Source organism: Heloderma suspectum, chromosome 2, assembly GCF_057233095.1.
Source record: "Heloderma suspectum isolate Gila_16-S chromosome 2, 16-S_ref, whole genome shotgun sequence".
Taxonomy (NCBI): Eukaryota; Metazoa; Chordata; class Lepidosauria; order Squamata; family Helodermatidae; genus Heloderma; species Heloderma suspectum.
In genome coordinates this window covers 131,763,766-131,784,299 of record NC_139459.1, presented here as the reverse complement: position 1 = coordinate 131,784,299, position 20,534 = coordinate 131,763,766, and the positions used below count along the sequence as shown (strand labels likewise).

The following is a 20,534-nucleotide window of genomic DNA, read 5'->3' as shown; positions in this document are numbered from 1 at the left end:
GCCAGCATATTTTAGCTTGATGCTCTTTCTGCCAGAAATTAAGCCTTAGGAGAGACATTTCAACCTTTTAGAATGGAAGCAATGGCACAAAAGCCAAGAAACCACCAAGCAATGGGTGGCTGGGGGAAAGGGAATGGGGTCAGGGGAAGGGGGTGTGGCCATCTGGAGAACCCCAAAGGGCTGGATTGGGACCCTAGGTGGGCCAGATTTGGCCCACAGGCTTGAGGTTCCATACCCCTGGTTAAAAAACGGGAGTCACTCAAGCTGTAGAACTAGTGAGCCAGCCACAGATAAAGCCCTCCTACGGAATGACCAGAGGGGATCTGAAGAGCAAGAGCACTTGCAGCCCTCCCAAAATGGCACCCCTGAATGTGAAGATTGCAACAGGTGAGGCTTCTGTCCCAAAGAACGTCGTTGTAAAGAAGTGCAAAGCTAGCACACTTTTTCTTTCAAGAAAAATGTATATCTGTGTATGAACTGCTTTTAGTTTTCCATTAAAATCTAGAGCCAGAAAATGTGCTGCTGCTAGGCATTGTTATGGAGCTGCTGATCAGCTTTGTAAGATGGTTGCCCTTTCTGAAACGTGAATTCCCGAATTTTCAAACCAATAGTGATTTTTTAAAAAAATCTGCCTGCCATCTCTAGCCCACATTTAACAGCTGTTATCACAGACACATTAGCGTGGTAATGACCCATGTACAGGACACATGACATTGGACACCCTTCCATCACGGCTCTTCCAAGGGCTTACTCTCCATGGTGCTTGTCGGCACGTGGCTGTCACCTCTCACAAGTGACCGAGACAGATGGTGCTGCTTCTGATTATCACCCTTCTCAAGTCTTACAAGAGAAGTCGGTGGCTCCCGGAGTTCACTCGGCTCCATATTCATGCCAGCAGCCGGATCCGCAAATGCGCTGTTTGTCACGACACCAGGCTGTCTGAAGCCGGAGGGGGTGGGATAGGAGCCACTCGTGGCCTCGCTCAGGCCCTCGCTCGTTGTCGGCACAATCTTCTGGATGCCCGCTGCTGTGCCCTCTGGGAACGGGGGGCTGCCCTGATTGGATCCAGCCTGGCCTGCTGGAAGAAGCCCCTCCTGACCTTCTGGCAGGGCCTCCGACTGGCCCGAGGGGAAGAAGCCTCCCTGCATTCCAGGGACAAGAACTCCAGCGAAGACCTGTGACGGTGTCTGTGAACATGGGAGGAAAGCAACGGAACACTTGTCAGGATGCTGAATGATCACGGAGAGCAGCTTTGGACATTGCAGAGCAGGGGTGGGGAACCTTTCCTGGTCTGGGGCCAGATTCTGGCAGGGGGTGGTGCCCCATCCTGTCTACTGATGTCATCCACTCCCAGCCTGCCCATTTTGCCTTCCCCTCTCTACACAGAGAAAGGGACTCAGCTGGTTCTTGGAGAAGCAGCTACCCCAAGTGCAGGATGGGTCAAGTGCCTCCCTCGCATGCTGTGCACTGTCCTGATCAGGGTGATGCACAAAGAGGGACTTGGCTGGTGCCTAGAGGAGGAGCCATTCTTCCAGGCACCAGCCATGTTGGGTGCTTTCTTCTCCTGGGATGCTTCATCGATGTCTTATATGGTAGAGGCCATAGAGCAGGGGTGGGCTTAGGGTTATAATTGCCATAATCCCTGACCACTGGCCATGCTGGCAGGGGCTGATGGGAGATGGAGTCCAACAACATCTGGAGGACCACCTATTCCTCACCCCTGCCATAGAAGTTAGTGTGCCACATCAGCTGGGTTGGCTAGAAACAGGTTGGTGTTGATTCTGACCGACCATATTGCAAAATGAAGGTAGAAATCAAGGAGTGAACTATTTACCATTTCTTCAGAACTGAGCACTGCACCCTAGAGCCCCAACAATGGAGAAAAGGGATGGGGGTGGGGATAGAATAAATAAATATTAAAGACAATTTAAAGTTATAAAAAAACTTTTAACATTGGTTTTTAAAAGGTCTACATTAACCAGGCATTATTAGTATTAGTAATAGTTTCATGAGACTAATAACAGTAATAATGACAGGCAGGATGATGGTAACGATAGCTCATGAGGCTAGCAATCATAATATGCCTACCGTTTCAATACTGCTCTTTGAGCATTCACAGCATTTCACATAATTATCTGTTATCCTTACAACAGCCCTATAAGGTAGGTCAGTATTATTGTCTTCACTTTGTAAGTGAAGGGCTGAGACTGAGGTGGTGGATTAGCTAAGGCTAGTTAAATAAGTTTATGGCAGAGATAAGATCTGAAATGGAGTCCCTGCTTCACAGCTCAGTTTTGTTAGCTACCCCAGTGACTGGTTATTTATCATAGGTCTACCCCATGTTGTATCTGGTTTTTGTAGCTTTCCCTGGGAGAAAAACACCCTGCCAGATCTGCGGGTAGAGAAATTACCCCATGCACTGTAATCCCCTATGTGTTTCTCTCAGTGGGGACTGGTGCCTCCTTTTTCAGTGGGGCAGCAAATCTGCTCCAGGTTTCAGTCAGAACTCTAAAGGAGCTATCCAAGGTGTTTGGATAGCTCCCTTAAAGTTCTGACTGAAACCCAGAGTAGATTCACCACCCCACTGACGCTGGAACCTCCACTGGTGTTTCTCCCAGGCAAGGACCATAGGGTGGAAGCTGCTTTATATCAAGTCAGAACATTGGTTCAGTATTCTCTATAATGATTGGCAGTGGCTCTCAGATAGGGCTGTGTTTAGTCCTAGCTCTGGGATGCTAGGGATTGGACCTGGGTTCTTTTGCATGCAAATCCAGTGCTATTGGGGATGCTATTTCCTGCATCAGCAGGGAGTTCGACTGGGTGACCTTTGAGTTTCCTTCCAACTCTAGAATTCCAGCTCCTCCCCTTACTATGATAATGGATGTCTCTAATAAATGAGGAGGAGGTCTTTTTCAAGCCAAAAGGGGGAAAGCTGCATTTTTAAACCCAAGCGATTCCTTACATTAAAAATCCTTTTGTCTCACTTCTTACCTGTGGACCCATTTGTGCAAATATAATTGGAAGCATCTGCAAGAAAAGTAGTAATAATTATATTTAGCTTATTAAGGTAGGTCTTGGTTAATTATAGATAAGCCTGATGAGGAAATTGGCTTTGTATTAATTTGAAGGCACGATCGCCTGCTTTCACTGCTCTTTTGCTGTTAAGGCTGTTTCTTTTTTCTTTTTTTTTAAAGCGACTTTATAATTGTGTGAGTTGCTAACCTGAATGAATACGCGTCGTTTTGCCTAACAACTGGTGTTTGGGGTAAAAGTTACAATTTCCATTCATGTATTTAAGTTCATATGGAGCTGATCTAACCTGCATGCGGCAGCTGCCTCCTGGAACGCCTGCCCGACGCCACCTCCCTGACTTTACTCCAGCCCCTTCTCCAATCCCACCTTCACTGTGAAGCCTTTGGAACAACCCCATAGTGCCTGTGCCCTACAGCAGCATTCCTTGACCTGGAGCCCTCCGGATGTGTTGGCCCTCAACTCCCATCATCCCCAGCTAGCATGCTGGAAGGTGCCATGTTGGGGAAAGCTGCTATCCTTCAACTCAGACTGCCTGCAGCTAAGCCTACGTGTGCGCAAATGAAACCACTGCATATGGCTTCCCTGTTTATCCCACTTCCATACGTCTGTTGTGTCCCCACCTCTATGTCAATTTTTAGAATGTATGCTTCTTGGGGCAGAGACCTGGCCTCTTATACTCTATGGGTAGTATCCAATCGGTTATATCCAATGTTAGTCTAACTTAAGTGCCATTCATTTCAATTATTTTACTCTAAGTAAGACTAACTTTGGATACAACCCTATAAAATTGTTGTGCATGCTGATTGTGTTATATAAACAAACAGGGGCGCTCAATCAAAAAGAGAGTGGGAAGTTGTTTTAATTGACATCCCAGTTCCCAACCTGCAGCTGTGCTGGCTTATCCAGCTGTGCTGGCTGAGTGTGCTTGAGTATTTCATCAATCTCTTGAACTGAGCATTGCATCTCATCACTCACACCAACATACATTGCAAATTCCATAAATTCCAAAACGGGGAAGGGTAAAAGTAGAGATGTATAGATTTTGTTCCATTGTCTGCTCACTAACAGAATCGGATTTTTTCTCCCCTTCAAAAAAGTCTGCAAAAAGGTCTGCCGCAATTTATGTAACTTTTGCTGGCACGTAACATTGGCGTATTTTCCTGAGCTCAGCATACAATCAATGAACAGAGTGCACAAAAAACAGAGTGTTACACAGCAAAAGCTGGAGAGAGAGCAGAGATGTATAAAATGTTGTGTCTGGGGGTTTTTAACGGCATATATATTAGCATATTTCTAGTAACTTTTGTTTGTCTAAATTTGCATACAATTCTGGACAGTTTTTGTGGGTTTTTTTAAGGTCCATAAGCCCGCAGAATCTGCATGACTCAGAATCCACCGACAGAAATCTGAAGTCATTTGAATCTGTTGTGGCTTTCTCCGATATCCCTTGGTGAAGTGTGCAGACAGATATGGCTTCTCTGCCTTTTGGCTAAGAGCAAGTGCAGATATGAACTGTTCATCTGGACTGAGATCTTAGCATTGGGGGTAGGGGTTTAAGAACTGGATTGGGTCCTCTGTGCCTACTCTAGAGTAAAAATGAATAGCTGACACAGCTGCTAGACACACATTCAAGATAATATCTGTTTTGGCCTTAGGCTGTTACTGGTGCTGTAAAATACTTACAGGTTGTGGTGGCAGCAGCTGCTGTGGTACAGTCATTCCACCGCCTGCTACAGGAAGCATCTGGGTTGAATAAATTGCTCCTAGCACAGCAGCAAGCTACATGAGAAGCAGGGAGGGTTTGAAACTATTAGGAACAACAACAGAAAGAGACAAAAACAACAACGGATCTTTGCACTGTTAGCAAAGAATGTGTAAAAATCTGATTAACATTTCTAACCTCAGGAAAGAAGCAGAAATATTTTAATAATTCCAGAGGCAAACATGGCAGATGACAAGGAGATGGGTGATGCTGCCGTGGCATTGACCTCTTGCCTGAACATCTCACAGTTCGCAAGCTTTGCCACTACTGCTGTTCATATGATGTCAAATGTCAATAATATGTTTGTTTATGCCATTTGTCAGGCAAGCTGAGGGCTCAACAAGAGGCCCAGGGAGTCAGGCACCAGCACTGACCAGCAGAACACCAGCAGAACCGCGGATAGAAAGTGGTAACTGCAGCAAATAGAAAGAACCCTCTGGGAAGGGGGCTTCAGGCTAGGGATGGGTGAGCCCACCCCTGCCCAGTATCGGCGGGCCCTGCTGAACCGCCACCCCCACTTGAGCCCCCCCCAGACCCACAGTCAAGCCCCCACGAGGTCGATGAGCCACCCACACTCACCTCGGGCCCCATCCATGAGCACCCACTATTTTGCTGAGGGGTTTTTTAATGGAAAAAAGGAGCTAATTAAAAATGCGCATATTAGAGGCATTGTGTCTCTAATACTGCATAGATCAAGCTTTCCCAGCCCAAATGTGTGCATATTTAAATATGTGCATTTTTAATTAGCTCCTTTTTTCCCATAAAAAAAAGCTCGACAAAATGGCAGGTGCTTGCAGATGAGTTCAGGTGAGTGCGGGGAGCTTTTGGGAGGGGGTGAGCGGGGGTGAGCAAGGCCAGGGGCTTGGTGGGAGCAGGCCAGGGGTGGGGGCAGTGGGGAGCCTGACAGACTCCCAGATCCAGTTGAGCATCTGCGCCATCCCTCCTTCAGGCAGAGCTGTGGGTCACCCAGGAGCAATGAAGTGCCTTGGCTGTTCCGTTGCTCCTGCATTCCCATCAGTCTATACTATTTAACCCACTGTTTGGATAAAGGCATTGGGGCTCAAATTACATGTGAAGTTAGTCTTCCCCAACCTGGTGCCCTCCAGATGTTTGGGGCTTCAACTCCCATCAGCCCCAGCCAGCATGGCCAATGATTAGGAATGCTGGGAGCTGTTGTCTAAAAATGACTGGAGCAGACCAGGAAGGCTGCCTTAGGTCATACATGGCTTTTTTGAGGGAGGGGGCGGTGCTCTATCTGGCCACTTTTATTTTGAAGAAAAAGCAGCTGTGAGCCCCCATCTAGATTGCAGGAAGGGGATGCCATTTTCCTGCTGAAAATTCCCCCACCCCAGGATTGCTGCTTTCCCTGATGGTCGCAAACAGCTCCTTTGGGAGCAAACAGGAGCTGGGAGGGGTGTTAGGGTAAGGCAGGAAACTGGAACGCAGCCCCAATGCAGAGTGAGAGCGTGTTCTGGACTAGGGCCCCATGGTGGCTTTTTCTTCAAAATAAAAGTGGCCATTGTAAAAAGTGGCAAGCTTTTTTAGAAGTGTGGATAATGGGTAGTTAGAGATGGGAGAATGAGCAATGTTCCATCTCATTGGAGTTCTCTGTTTTCCACCTCAGTGCTCATTTCGCCTCATTCTCACTCCCAAACAGGAAAACTGTCCATTTTCAAACATGAAAAATGTGTACTTTTCCAAGCACGTAGTCCAGATGCACATTCCCACTGTAAAAAGTGAAAATGTGGGGTTTGCCAGAAAAGCCACATTTTCGGAAATGCACAAATGCGCAAGGATGCACTTTCAAATGCAAACTGAGGAAATTGTGAACATTTCCCAAGAATTACGCTCCTGCTTGTATTCATGTTCAGGGTTGTGAACAGGACATGTTTGCCTGATTTGTGGACAGGAAGAAAATTCTACTCTGCATGTAGTTTGGCCTTCAATGAGCCACCCAGAGAGGTTTGGCTATTGAGCGGTATAGAAATATAATAAATAAATGAAATAAATGTCCAATGGTGTCATTTCACAAACTCAAATAGCACTAGCGGAGGTCTGCTGAATCTTTCTGTTATACAAGTGGATGTGCATTACGCCTGCAAGCATAACCCTAACCAGTTGCACAACCACACTTGTGCAACTGTTTGCACAACCACCCTTGTGCAAATGTCGCTTGAGTTGGATGCTCGTCTTGTGCCTAGTTTGGAATGACCTAGCTGGAATAGTGCCTGTTATCTGCCTCTTTTTAAGGTTACCTTCAATACTGGCCAAGGGATCACTTTAATTTATCTATCAACATATTGCTAAATCTCATGAGTTTTTCTGGTCAAATCTTCTCTCCTCATATAATTTCATGGCTGCTCCAGTATAATCTTAATTGTTCTATCGCCTGAACATGTATTATTCCTGTTGCTCTACCTGTGCCTTCACTGTTGTCATTATATTATTAGTATGTCTGCAGTGTTTATTTTCCCCTCTATTCTTGCTGTTATGGAAATCAATAAAATCAGTTAAAAGGGTCATTAAAACAAGACAAAACAAAACAGGAGTCAGCACACTAAAAACAAAAACAACACAGCGGGGGGGGGGGGTCAGAAACATTCAGCACAGGCCCAAAACAGAAGGGGTGACCCATGCTTCTCTGAGGCTTGTGAATAAAGCTGGGCCCAATATCTACACCGCACTTGTGCAAAAGTCTGTGTGTGCAGGGGGTGGTATTTGCTAATTTTCAGAGGGCAGAAAAATTCTATGAATTTTTATTGGGGGAGGTATCTTGCCTTTAAATATGAGGTGTCAAAAGGCCATTGTTTTTTCTTTTACAAAAAAGAAAAGCACCTCTGAATTTCTAGAACAGAATTCCCCTAGGAATGATGCTGTATCATGACACAGTATCATTCCCAGATGCATTCTTGAGGAACAAACATGACTGCCTCCCACTGGCAAGAAAGTCAGAAAGAAAGCCCTCACCTACCTCATATTTAAATGCCACCTCTCAGTTCTTAGAATCTGCCCACCCCGGAAGTTTAATCCAATGGTTGGAGGGCATTTTGTTTTCTGAAATCAGTGGGACTTAACATTAGTCATGACTCACTTACATCCTATTGATTTCAGTGGGTTTACTCCAAGTATGACTAAGTCTAGATCCAACCCATAATCTTTTAACTTTTTAAAACCAATAAAACCCTTGTATTAGGAAACAGCTCTAATGGTATCTTCTTATACCAGAACTGCAATATATAAATCAAATTTAGTCCCAACTAAGACATGCTGAGATGGGAAATATTTCTTTACCTTCTCTTTTGTTAAGCAACAATCTTGCTGTGAAATCAAATATATAAATAAAGTGGCATGCTTTTCTTAAAAATAAAAAAGCATAAAAGAACTTACATAATTAATATCTATTGGCAACATCTGGGTTAGTGGTAGGTTGAAGGCAGGAACATTCTGTAACACAAAAAAATGGCTGACTTTTTAAAGTGATTGCTGTAAGAGTGTTAGCACAATCCTATACTGGTCTAATCAGAAGGAAGTCCCATTTGGTTCAATGGGGCTTACTCCCACATAAATAGGTATAGCAGCGATGGGGAATCTCAGCCCTGAGGGCCAAATCTGGTCCTCCTAGGGTCCCAATCCAGCCCTCTGGGGTTCCCCAGAAAGTCACACCCTCTTCCTTTGGCCCCACATGCTTTCCCCCAACTTCCAGTCATCTGGTGGTTTCCCAGGTTTTGCATAGTGTTTCCTCCATTCTAAAAGGTTGGAATGCCTCACTTAAGGCTTAGTTACCGGCAATAAAAGCCTTATGCTAAATCTGCTGGGGGGGGGGTTGTATTGTTGGCCCCACCCGTTTGCCTTCAGCTCCACCCACCAGTGGAATGGCCCCCTCTTCTTTGAAATTGAATTCGGCACTCTGGCAAAGGTTCCCCACCTTTGGGTATAAGATTACAACCTAGAGGTATGTCAAAGTATTTGTATTCCAATGTTCATTCATATAGGGCAGGGATGGAAACCTGTGACTCTTGAGTAATTGGTGGATTATAACTCCCATCATCCCTGACCATTGGCCATGCTGGCCTGGGCTGCTGGGATTTGTAGTCCAACAACATCTTGAAAGCCACCACTGACGTAGAGTATTCAGAACATTAGTTCATACCAGTTCAGGACATCATGTTTGCAACACACTGGAGCACTCTACCTGACTAAATTTACACAAATGTTGTTTAGTTTGTCCCTTGGTGTCCATATGATTTAGACTTCTCATTTTTAAAACTTATTACTGACTGGCTTCTTGGTTCACCACAGTGAACCGCACCATGCGTTGTGCTTCAGTTTTATTTGCAAACACTGAAAAAGATAAAAGTCTTGGCTCTCAAAAGATGGCAAAAGACTGAAATAAAGTGATGCTAGATCTCCATCACAAATTTCAAAAGCACAGCACATTTCTGTTCTACTTTTGGGATGGCATGAGTGAATCCCCCCCCCAAAAAAATCCTGTAAGAACTTGTCTTACTTGCGCATTCGGGCTTCCCAGCTCTGATGGAAGTTGTGGGGAAAACACTGGGAAATTTGCAAATGGCCATTCAAACGGAGTCACCTGTCAAAAGCAACAAAGAATCCCATTGATCAACACCTCCTCTAAAATTATACTCAGGCAAGACAGTTATGCTGGGACAAATTTGCAGTGCAATTTATCTACTCAGAAGTAATTTCCATTGAGTTCAATGGGACTTACTCCCAGGTTAGTACGCATAGCAGGGATAGGCCCTTTGGGGCCATGGCCACATGTAGCAATTTGAGAAAGTGTCCTGGGCACCACCATAAAATGGCTGCCATGGGAGGCATGGCAAAGAACAAGTAACTGCCCCAAAAGACTGATTACAAGGCAGAGGTGGGATCCGAGCCCTAACACACTAAACAACTCCTTTGAACCCAGTTTTCAGCACCAACAGAAACCTATTTCACAACAACTCCAGCTGCTGGGAAGGAAATGTGTTAATTTTAAACAAAAATACATGGGAGGGCACCTTGGTGGCCACTGAGAAAAGTGTCCAGGGCCACATTGCTGCCCATGGGCACCATGTTACCTGCCCATGGTGCACAGGATTGCAGCCTGAATTAGTAAGATGGATAGCATAGATTGAATGATCAAGTTGTTGACCATGAGATATGCAAAATAAATATATCTCCTGCTATTCTTAGTGACAATCAGAGTCATAGTCAATCGTGATGAAAAGTCTTTCGTTGTAATCCTAAACATACTTCTTTAGAAGAAGGTCTGGCTGAAATCCACAAGACTCATTTCCAATGAAATGAGTATAGAATCAAGGCATTTAGCTTGTCCTAGCACTGTGGGGCTAGCAGGGACCCGTCTTTCAGTCCTAGTTCTGAGTCTGAATGTGATTGACCATATCCACCACTACTCCAGTTGTTGCCATAGGAATGTGATTGTGTTGCCACAGATCCAGAATAACTGTATTATATTCATCCCCTCCGCATGCAGTACAAAGGGACGGAGCTGGAATGCTTACTTAGTTAGACCCAAGAAATCTTTGTTTGTAATCCGTCCTGTGCCCTCCCTGCACAGTCAATTTAGTAGCACAAATAACAGTGGCAGTAAGGAGAGAACCATCTTCCCATACTGCACCCAGTTCCCTTGTCTTGAACCGGAAAGCAGATGTACATGTAGTCAGATGTATGTGTAGTCAGCCATAACTGTAATGGAAGCATCATTTGCGCAGGCAGCCAGGCCGTCCCTCTAGAATTTGAGCCAGATGTGCCTGTTGTAATGTCTCGAATTCTCTAACTCAAACCAGGCCATGGTATTCTGAACTCAGCCCACCTACAGCATCCTGTTTAATGGACCTAGGCAGACATGCTCTAATGGGTCATTCCTTCATAAACCAGATGACCTGCTGATTGGAGGCTGGCAGGGGTACCAACTCCCATAGCAACATCCTACACAGCAATGACACATGAGATGATTGTTTTCCCCTCTCACTTACCTCATTTGGCAGCTGATTTGCTAATGTATTCTGATCTGGAACCAGTTTTGCTGGCGGCAGTCCAACCCCAGGATTCGGCCTTGGCTACCATCAAGAAAAGAACATAAATTAATAATGAAATACATTATTTATTTATTTTGTAAAAGATCAGGCTAATATTTGCTCATTATTTCCTGTTGGTGGGAAAAAAGTGACCTCTGATGGATACAAGAAACATATTCTCTTGGCCTTAGAAAGGGTGTGAAGCATCTTTTTGATGTCACCTTTTAAAATATGTAGTTTTAATGTTTTAACGTTCTCGATTTTATTGACTTAAGGTTTTATTGTTTTAAATTGCTGTATACCACTGGATGGCTTTTTAACAGATGGCAGAATATAAATATTGATAAATAAATACTTTCCTCCAAAAGTCTTGCTCTGCCCCAATATTTTCTAATACGAATCATGAAAAAACAGCATCTATACTACACTGCACTTGCAGTGGTGAAACCACAGGGGGGGGGGACTGGGTGGGCTAGTGTGATAGTATGGAATGATGTTTATGAGTGAGAAATTCATTTTGTTTGGGATTTTTGATAAGAACTTACCAAAATTAGCGTAATTATCCACAAACTGGATGGAAAGAATTTGAGATTAAAAAAACGAAAAACAAGTGGGGGAGAAAACAATACTGGCAGATATATCCATCCAGGCCATGGCTTTGAATGCTTATGTTTTAAAAGCCTGGGTTTTAATCCCTGTAGGCAGGTACCATGGCACTGGCAGGCAGATACAACATGGTCCTCCTATCCATGCTAGGAATAGCTGTACCCATTGAATTTGGCCAGTTTGGATGGGTGAGAAGCCTGAAGGAAGTGCATAAGAGTAGCAGTGATGCTACCCAAGTTCACCTAATGCAAGCATTAAAATCCAATTATATATGGGTGGAAAATTGTCTCCTATTTGCATAAATAATAATAATAAACCATCTAGATTTGCTTTGCAAGCATTTTTATGAGCCTCCCAAAAACACTGAGGAATTTTGAGAGTGCTCATAAAGAATACTTGCAAAACCCAGACAGTAGGCACACACACACCTCTGTTCCTCTCCCTTTCGATTTGTCTCCATCCTTTGCTAGCAGAATATTGCTTGACCTCTCCTTGGTTGCCCAGAGCCATCATTTACACCTGCGGATCATGGGACTTGTACTTAATCCCTATCTGCAAACACTGGAGGTGGGATGCAAGCCCCAGGTTGTGCTGGGACTACGGATGATGGAGAAATCTGCAGTGGATTCAAATGAGTTCACATTTCTATGAATCCAAACTGCAGATTCCACAGCAGGCCAGCTTTTCCCGAGTCATGCAGATTCTGAACTGCAGATTCCGAACTTTCCAAGTTGTGCAGATCCGAACTGCGGATTTCACAGCCAGTCAGCTTTTTCCAAGTCACGCAGATTCCACAGACTTGCTGTCCATTTTTTAACTTTTGGGGGAGATTTGTGCAAATTTGCACTTGCACTAATGCACATTAATGCTAGTGTGCTTTTGCACTAATGTGCATTCATGCCAATGCACACTCGTGCAACTGGAATGAAATTCTTGTACATCCCTAAAAAAAATCTGATTCCATCAGTGAGTGGATGATGGAACAAAAGACACCCACAAGATAAGCCATGAAACACAAACGGAATGGATTTAACAAAATCTGTACTTCTCTAGTCGGGACAAGTTGGGGGGGGGGCTTTGTCCAGCTCAAACAGGGCCAGGGCCACCTGATATGAGATGGGGACACTTATATTTCCAGTTCCTCCTTCTCAAACCCTCGTCCCATCTCTCACCGTTATTTGTGTTGGATGCTTCCTGTGCCCCACCAAACTACCCTTAACATTTCAGCATAGGTGATATTATTCAGTGTTAAGTTTTCTAAGATCAAAGCCAGCATACAGGAATACAGAGCAGATCTTGTTCTGCAGCAGTGAATGGATTGTTTTTTGAGATACTGCAAATACAACACAGTTAAAACTTGACTTTTTCTTTACCAACATACGCTCCAATTATTTTAGTTGAAAGATTATGGCAGTACCTGTGTTTGCTGTGGAATGTTCCCCATGGCTTTGTACCTTTGCATCAGTTGTAATATCTGGTAATTGAATCATACACAGTTTCATGCAACGTGTAACATGATCTGAAGTCTTCATTATAATTGGAGTGACGTAAACAATTCATGCAGTATAATCTATCATTATTTGCATTTTTCCCCTGTACTGCAGCTGTTTTATTATATGCACATACACTTAAGCCTGGGAGACGGTCCATTTCAACTGAAAATTATCTAGAACGTCCACAGAATAAGCAGTAAAAAAAAAATAAAAAAAATCTTTTCACTAAGGCTTTGAGGGAATGCTCAGGTTGGCTTAAAAGCAAGAAGAGAACATAAATGGCATAATAACACTCTTGCATATCCACACTGTGATCAGCACTTCTGACTATGCAGCATCTTCCTCACCAATGGTAATACATCAAAGAAGCTAAAGATTGTTCAGGAAACCCCCAAATCCTGAAGCTCTGAGTATGTTTTAAAGTATCAATTTTGGCAGCAATTTTACACACATGCTGCTGAAATCCTACTGATATCAATGGGATTGAGGCTGGAATCTGAAGCATACTTACTAGGGAGTAAGCTCCCTTGAACCTAGTGGGACTTACTTTACACAGAATTTCAATGTTAAACTGCTTAATGGTGTACAGCCGCCTTTTGAACCTGGCACCCTCCAGATGTGTTAGATTACAACTCCCATCATCTCCAGGCAGTGGTGTCAGTGTGACTGCCATGCTGGATGGGGATGACTGGTATTGCAGTTCAACACATCTGGAGGCTGGCAGGTTTAGGAAGGCTGGTGTTCAGCATTGTAGCCATGAGTATTTCTTTGTCGCTGTCCTTTTCCTTGATGGAATAGGGCAGGGATGGGGAACCTCTGGCCTGCAGGCCATATTTGGCCCAACACACTGACCCCTCCCCAGAACCCCATCCACTCAGAAGGGAGCAGGGCTGGGAGAACAACTGAGCTGGGGCCTCAGTGGACTTCGCTTTGCCCGGGTTTTACCTAGCCAAGGAGAGGCCAGGCAGAGCGGAGCAGCTGAAGTCTGGGCTGGAGAAGCTCTAGCCGGCACTTTGGTCAAGGACCTGATGATCTCAGGAAATGGGGTCCTGTCCCTGGAGTCACATTATCTGGCCCACAGGTGTTCAGGAGGGGTCAAGCCTGTGGAGCACAAACAGTTCCCCATCCCTGGAATAGGGGGATCAAGGCAAGGACGAGGATGTAGATGAGGGAGGATATTTGGAGCTAGCATTATCATCAGGCAAGGTGAGGCAGACACCTCAGGCTACGTTACGTCAGGGCGATAGTGGGAGGCAGAGCGGGAGGTGAAAAGATCTGACCCATGGGGCACACTCCACTGGGTTGTTCTCATGCACAAGCCCCATTGAACTGGAGATGCTCCTGTGCAGCCCCCATTCATGTCCCTTAGGCTTGCACAGAACGTCCTGGTGGATTTTACCCTTGTCAATTTGTGGGAAGGTGCCATTTGGATTTTCTGCCTTGGCCACCAAAAGGTCATGGGCTGGCCTTCTCCTTATGGCTAGCTCATACCCAGTTCCCTGTAGGCTTCTTGTAGCATGGAATCCAGTGAAGAGATCTGGAGAACTTGAAAGCTTGCACATTTTTGTGGAGTTTTGATAAGTCCTCATAAAGCAGGGGAAGGCAATTCGTGGCCTCCAGATGTGTGTGCCTGCAACTCCCATCAGCCCCAGCCAGCACAGCCAATGGAGAGAGGTCATGGGAGTTGTGGGCCCAAACATCTGGAAGGCCACAAGCTGCCCATTCCTATAATAAATCTTGGATTATTTTTTTCTTGGACCAGCATGGCTATCTTTGCTTTATTTGGTTTTTAAAAAAATGTTTCATAAAATGAAGTGTCTTTCTAACAAACAAAGCATGCAGACACCCCCTACTGCTTACTTCTCTGCTGTTGCTTGTAGCAAGGAGTCTACCAAATTGTTTGACCTGGGGAGGAAGGAAATACATTCCAGATGCAGTACACCAAAACAGATCTGAACGTCATTCATTGGCTCTTAACAACATGAGTACTAACCATTTTGTAATGCTAAGATCCTTACAATTTCACCACGCTAAGACATGCTGCAGTAGCTCCTGAAGGCTTATGATTGCTAGGGCATCTCTCACTAAGAACCGCCCACACAGCTTCCGCTGTTGGGCAGTAGAGAAATGGAATGGAATGAATGAATGAATAGAATCATAGAATCATAGAATAGTAGGGTTGGAAGGGGCCTACAAGGCCATCGAGTCCAACCCCCTGCTAAATGCAGTAATCCAAGTCAGAGCATCAATAAATAGAGCTATGACAGGGCAACATCCTCCACCTGACATCAGGGTAGCAACATTACACCAGCAGTAGAAAGAGACATCTCAGAGATCAGGGAGCAGGAAAAATGGGCACAAGCTTTCTGTCCAATGAAATGAATTAAGATCAGGCACCACCAGAGCTTTATGAATTGCAACATGATGTTTATGACACAAATTAGTATGTGGAAGCCAGGTGCGCCCACACAGAGCTGCCGATCAACTTCTTAATGTCTATTTGTTTACGGTGTGGTTGATTGCTCAAAGTTGTTTTTAGATATAGGTGGTCTTTGTGTATACTCTCTGTGTGTTTTTATATTTTACATTTTGCATATTGTATTTTTAATGTTTTAGCCTTTGCAAACTGCCCAGAGAGCTTCAGCTATGGGGCAGTATAGAAATGTAATTAATAATTATGATGATGATTTTGTGTTTACACATGTAAATCTTCCTAGTCCAGTCAAGTTCATATATTTCCCATTCTTAAAAGGGTTCCTGGTTATTCATGAAGGGAACATGCCTGTATTATCTGATGCTCTTTAAAGAAGTACACGGACATGAGCTCCTGATCCTTTCCTGATTGTTGTTTCCATGCATTTTAAAAGCACAAGTGGTGTGTGCCCTTAACAACTGAGGCAGCTTGAGTATTTACCAATGTTTCTGTGCGACAAAATGTTGTGTGCCAAACCTTCAGTGAACATGTGCCAAGGAAGGAGAGCAAGGATGAGCACACTAGCTGCACCACCTCCATCTCCACCCTTGTCACTCTCCAGGAGAAACCTCTGTATCCCTGAAGGCTACCTGGGCAATGTATAACTCTGATTTTCCAGGGTTCTACATCATGCAGAGAATCTCCACAGATAAAAGAGGCTCCCTGCTGCAGACATTCACCCTGGAGATGAGTAGGAATGGGGAAGAAATTAGTTCACACTTTTAAACCAGTTTACAAACTGAAACTCAGTTATCCTTCAAAATTCACACTTCTCTGAATTTTGTAATGGAGTTTTCCAATCAAAGCATGCGTACAGAAATGTACATATTAGGGAAACGTGCACACAAAAATGCATACATTAATAAAAATAAAATTCAAAGGTGCATTATATTAGGAAAATTGTTTGCAAAAAAAGTATGTCGGGCAAAATTGCATACAAACATGCATATATTAGGAGAAATGTGCACAAAAATGCAGATGAATTTTTATGTAAACTTTTAAAAAAAAATCTCAATATTTTATTATTATTATTATTATTATTATTATATTCATATTTATTGTCCGCCTCTCAGGGAAGAAGCCCTCCCAATATGACATACATAATAAAAGACATAATAAAAGTTCAGGATGAACTGAACTTAACATTGGAAAAATTAGAAACTGAGAGAAACCAAAATGGACAGATTTGTCCATCCCTAAACATGAGGAGAGCGACGGGGACAGGGATGGAGAAGGGGTGTGTATGCCCCGGCTGTGGGCTGCTAAGGTTTGGAGGTGCCGAGATAGTGACAAGCCAGATCCAGGTTTGCTTACAAGGAGACTTTATTGAGTACTTACAGCGCACAGGTGTATCCAATGGTTGGATCAGACAGCTTCTCTGAACCAAAAGCTGTGGTGCAAGATGGGTCTTATACCATATGTATCAGCAGTGAGGCAGCATGACAGAAGCAAGCGTTAATTAGCGTTCATCTGAAACTTTCCCAGCATAGACTAACAGTGCTTGTTCATGAGGAAAATAATCAGAACTTTCCCAGCACAGACACCTGTAGCTTAGCATAAACAGAGCCTCACTTCTCAGGCGCATCCTAGGCCTTGCTAAGATGAACGTTTCAGAGCTTGTTGGCATGGAATGTGGTGAGGCGGCGATATCAACCGTTGACTCATCTTACCAGCCAAGAGTCCCACTAGCAAGAAAACTGCAGCCCATGAACCAAAGCCGAGAGCATTATGGATCTCTAGGCCCTCTAAAACTACTGGAGACTTGGTTATAGGCCTGGGGCCATTACAGGGTGGGGCCAGCATCCTTGTCCTGGCTCTCCACCCTTGTGTGTTCATTGAGTTCATTGAAAAAAATGCCTGAATAGGGCTACTGATATGGCACTATCAATGAACGTGGTGCTTTACAAATGAACATAAGCAATAACAACAGAAAGGCAGAGCAGGAGGTTACAGTACACTCTTCATCCCTCTCTGTTCCCCCCCCCCTATCTCCCTGCCTCATTCTCTACACCGTCTCTAGCTATATTATACCTGTGAACATGCACATTCACCACGGGGTGTATCACAAATAAGAGAGAAGTGCTGGAAGAAAGTTTAGTGCAAAAAGTTTGAAAACTATGGACACAATCCTAAAAAAGTCCTACAACTCCCAGCATTCCTTTGCCAGCAAAGCTGGCTGGAGAATGCTGGGGGTTATAGGACTTTTTCTTCCTTTCTAAACATGCATAGGCTTGCAGCCTAAATCATCTATTTCTTTGACTTTCCTGTTGTTAGACTACTTTTGCCCTAGCCATCAATTAAGCAAGCAAGCTGTCTCTTCTCTGGAGATATTATTCCTAATCCCTTTCAGTCTCACAAAATGTACACACACACACGGACCTCACCATCTGCCTGATTCACTGGAGTATCAAACACTGTTAGGCTGCTTCCCGATAAGCTAGAGCAATGAAATTTGGTGCATGTGAAGTCTAAGACACCCTGATTACCACATAAATATGAAAATAGGACATTTCTGCACCTCTCCTCCAAAGGGACACACACACAGAGAGACATTGTAAGAAGCCATGTAGTTCACATATTTCTAGGCCACCCAGAAAGCTGAAATGTGGCATATGCAGGGGCTGAGGACTAGTTACCAGAAAAAGTCCAAAAGGGAGACACCCATATGTTTAACCTTAGAAACCTTATACCCCCATTGAGGAAGGTATTTCTGGGCCTTTCTGGAAAGCTGAAATTTGGCATGTATATAGTCCACAGTGCTATGATTGCTACAGCAGTGTGAAATCAAGTCGAAGTCTCTCCATAGGAATTGGGGGGGGGGAGTACCCCCAAATGACTAAAGCATTTTCAAGCCTCCCAGAATGCTGACATTGGGATACATGAACACTGTTTCCCAGAAAAGTCTGAAAATCTGACATTTTCACACCTGACAATACTTGGAGCATGAAGTTTACCTGCTAATAGGGACAAACATCCCAGTACTGTGTGAGCCACGCTGCCTCTGGGGCAGAGAGTCTGGATGGAGACTTGGATTAAGAGCCAAGGGCACTTCCAAGAGCAGCTAGAAGCCTATGCCATGTGATATACATTGTTTTAGCTTGCTAGGAGTGTGTGCTACTAAAACAAGCAGGCTGAGGAGATTAAAAACAACTTACTGGTAAGGAGAATGTCAGTCCCAGAAGACAGAGAAGCAGAATTACAATCTTCATATTTCAAATTAGTACCTGTATGAAGGAATCAGAAATCCAATTTTTTCCCCACTGCCTTTTAGGTATCATTATTCCCAATGCAAATATCTACTTTGGCATTACAGTCTACTCATACCACACTCTTGTCTTGCAGATCCAGAAGAAACAATAGTTTTGTCCCTGCTCTTTCGTCGAAGTTCTTCTCTCGGTCGCCGTAGCCTTGTGGAGATGCAGCCGTCCCCTCACATGAATTTAAACTCTCTTCCAGGTGGGTAGTCATCAGCACAGAGCCCACACGTAATCATTTCTGTTTCACGCAGTACCCAACATCTCATTAGCAATGAGAATCATTATGTCACAGAATGTCTGTGGTAATCTTGAGGGAAATCTTTTCTTACTGAGAGGGAACAGCATAACACATGGAATGAGCTAAATCAAATCATCTCAATGTAACAAATAAATACATCAGACCCACTTTTCTCTGGGCCAGACTACACAAAACACCATTCACGCAATTAGTAATCATGTGAATTCCCTTTTAAAAATTACACTGCAGATGCCAAGGCCCCAATCTGGACCAGGACCGCAGTGGGAGTCAAAGATTTAAAGCCCTTCTACACCCATGGCAGGGTCCCAAAAGAATTGGGTTTTCCGCACCTGCAATTTCAGGCTCAGTCCTATACATGTTTAGACAGAAAACACTCATACAACACCCAACATTCCCCAACCAACTATGATCTATATGCTGGCTGGGGAATGTAGGAGTTGCAGAACATTTTTCAGTCAAAAATTGCACAGGATTGCACCCTTGCTTGTAAAAAGCCCTTCGTGCGATTGCTAATAGTGTGAATGGTGTCATGTCCAGTTTGGCCCTCAGGAGAGACCTTATCTCAGTGGTGGACAGGGGTGTCACATAGGGAAGGCAAATCCTGCCCCAGTTTCAGACCAGGTGTGATTATTCCTCAGAAAGGCCTATAGTTCTAGACAACTCAGTGGTTCTACAAATGGATGTCCCAACCCACTGGGTGGGGGCATATGAACTCAGAAGGACGCTTCTACATACATACACCTCGCTCGATGAGGGCCTGCATATCTTCTGCAGGTGTGGTTCTTCCTCCGATACAGTTTTTCGGTCAGCACCCACATAGCTCCATCAGAAAAAGAGTTATTTATTTTAAAGATCTATTATAGTCCATCTGTTGATGAAATGGTTCCCAAGGCGGCTCCCAGTAGAACAGAGTTGTTAAACTTTAAGGCTGTGGGCCAAATCTGGCCCACCTGGCATCCCATTCTGGCCCTATGGGATTCCCCAAAAGGCCATGCCCCCTTCCCCAGCATCATCCCACCTTCCCCCAGCCACTGATAATTTGGTGGTTTCCCAGATTTTGAATGCTTTTTTGCCATTCTAAAAGCTTGAAGTGCCTTCCTAAGTCTTAGTTACAGGCAGTAATATATTGGTATTTTTTTGGAATTTTGGCTTGACCCCTTTTGCCTTTGGCCCCACCCATTACTGGAATGACGCTCCCCTGAGAGCTTCTCCGAAATTTTATTTGGCTCTTGCACAGAGAGAAGTTGAACAACCCTGCAGTATCATACAACAGAAAGCAATAAGCTTACCTTTTGGTTGTGGAGTAGCCAATCAAGATGATGGGCGAGAACATAAGAACATGAGGAGAGACCTGCTGGATCAGACCAAGGGTCCATCTAGTCGAGCTTTCTGTTCACACAGTGGCCAACCAGTTGTTGACCAGAAACCCACAAGCAGGGCACGAGCGCAAGACCACCCCCTGCCCATGTTCCCCAGCAACTGGTGTACATAAGCAGACATACTGTGTTAGCACTCCCCCCCCCCAAGTCCCTCAGGTGTTCATGCTGCCACTGCTGCCACCTTCTTTACTGGGCCTGGGACAAGCCTTGGAGAAATAAAAGATAGGACTG

General features: G+C 44.4%; 1 protein-coding gene across 1 annotated transcript; it reads right to left on the bottom strand.

The window, feature by feature from the left end:
- Window positions 1-728: 728 nt before the first annotated feature.
- AMTN (amelotin) lies at window positions 729-18,617 on the bottom strand. The gene is made up of 10 exons (XM_084832166.1): window positions 18,564-18,617; window positions 14,796-14,840; window positions 12,860-12,916; window positions 10,795-10,878; window positions 9,303-9,386; window positions 8,183-8,239; window positions 4,717-4,812; window positions 2,992-3,027; window positions 1,835-1,861; window positions 729-1,187 (listed from the first exon to the last, which is right to left on the bottom strand). The coding sequence occupies exons 1-10, from the start codon at window positions 18,615-18,617 to the stop codon at window positions 729-731; spliced, it is 999 nt and encodes a 332-aa protein (XP_084688292.1).
- Window positions 18,618-20,534: the final 1,917 nt, after the last annotated feature.

Excerpts from the sequence above, each read along its gene's own strand:
- AMTN (XM_084832166.1), bottom strand. The coding sequence starts at position 18,617 with ATGAAGATTGTAATTCTGCTTCTCTGTCTTCTGGGACTGACATTCTCC. Across the intron at positions 10,879-12,859 it reads ACATTCCACAGCAAACACAG|CCAAGGCCGAATCCTGGGGT; the intron begins GTACTGCCATAA and ends TCTTGATGGTAG. Across the intron at positions 9,387-10,794 it reads CAAATCAGCTGCCAAATGAG|GTGACTCCGTTTGAATGGCC; the intron begins GTAAGTGAGAGG and ends TGCTTTTGACAG.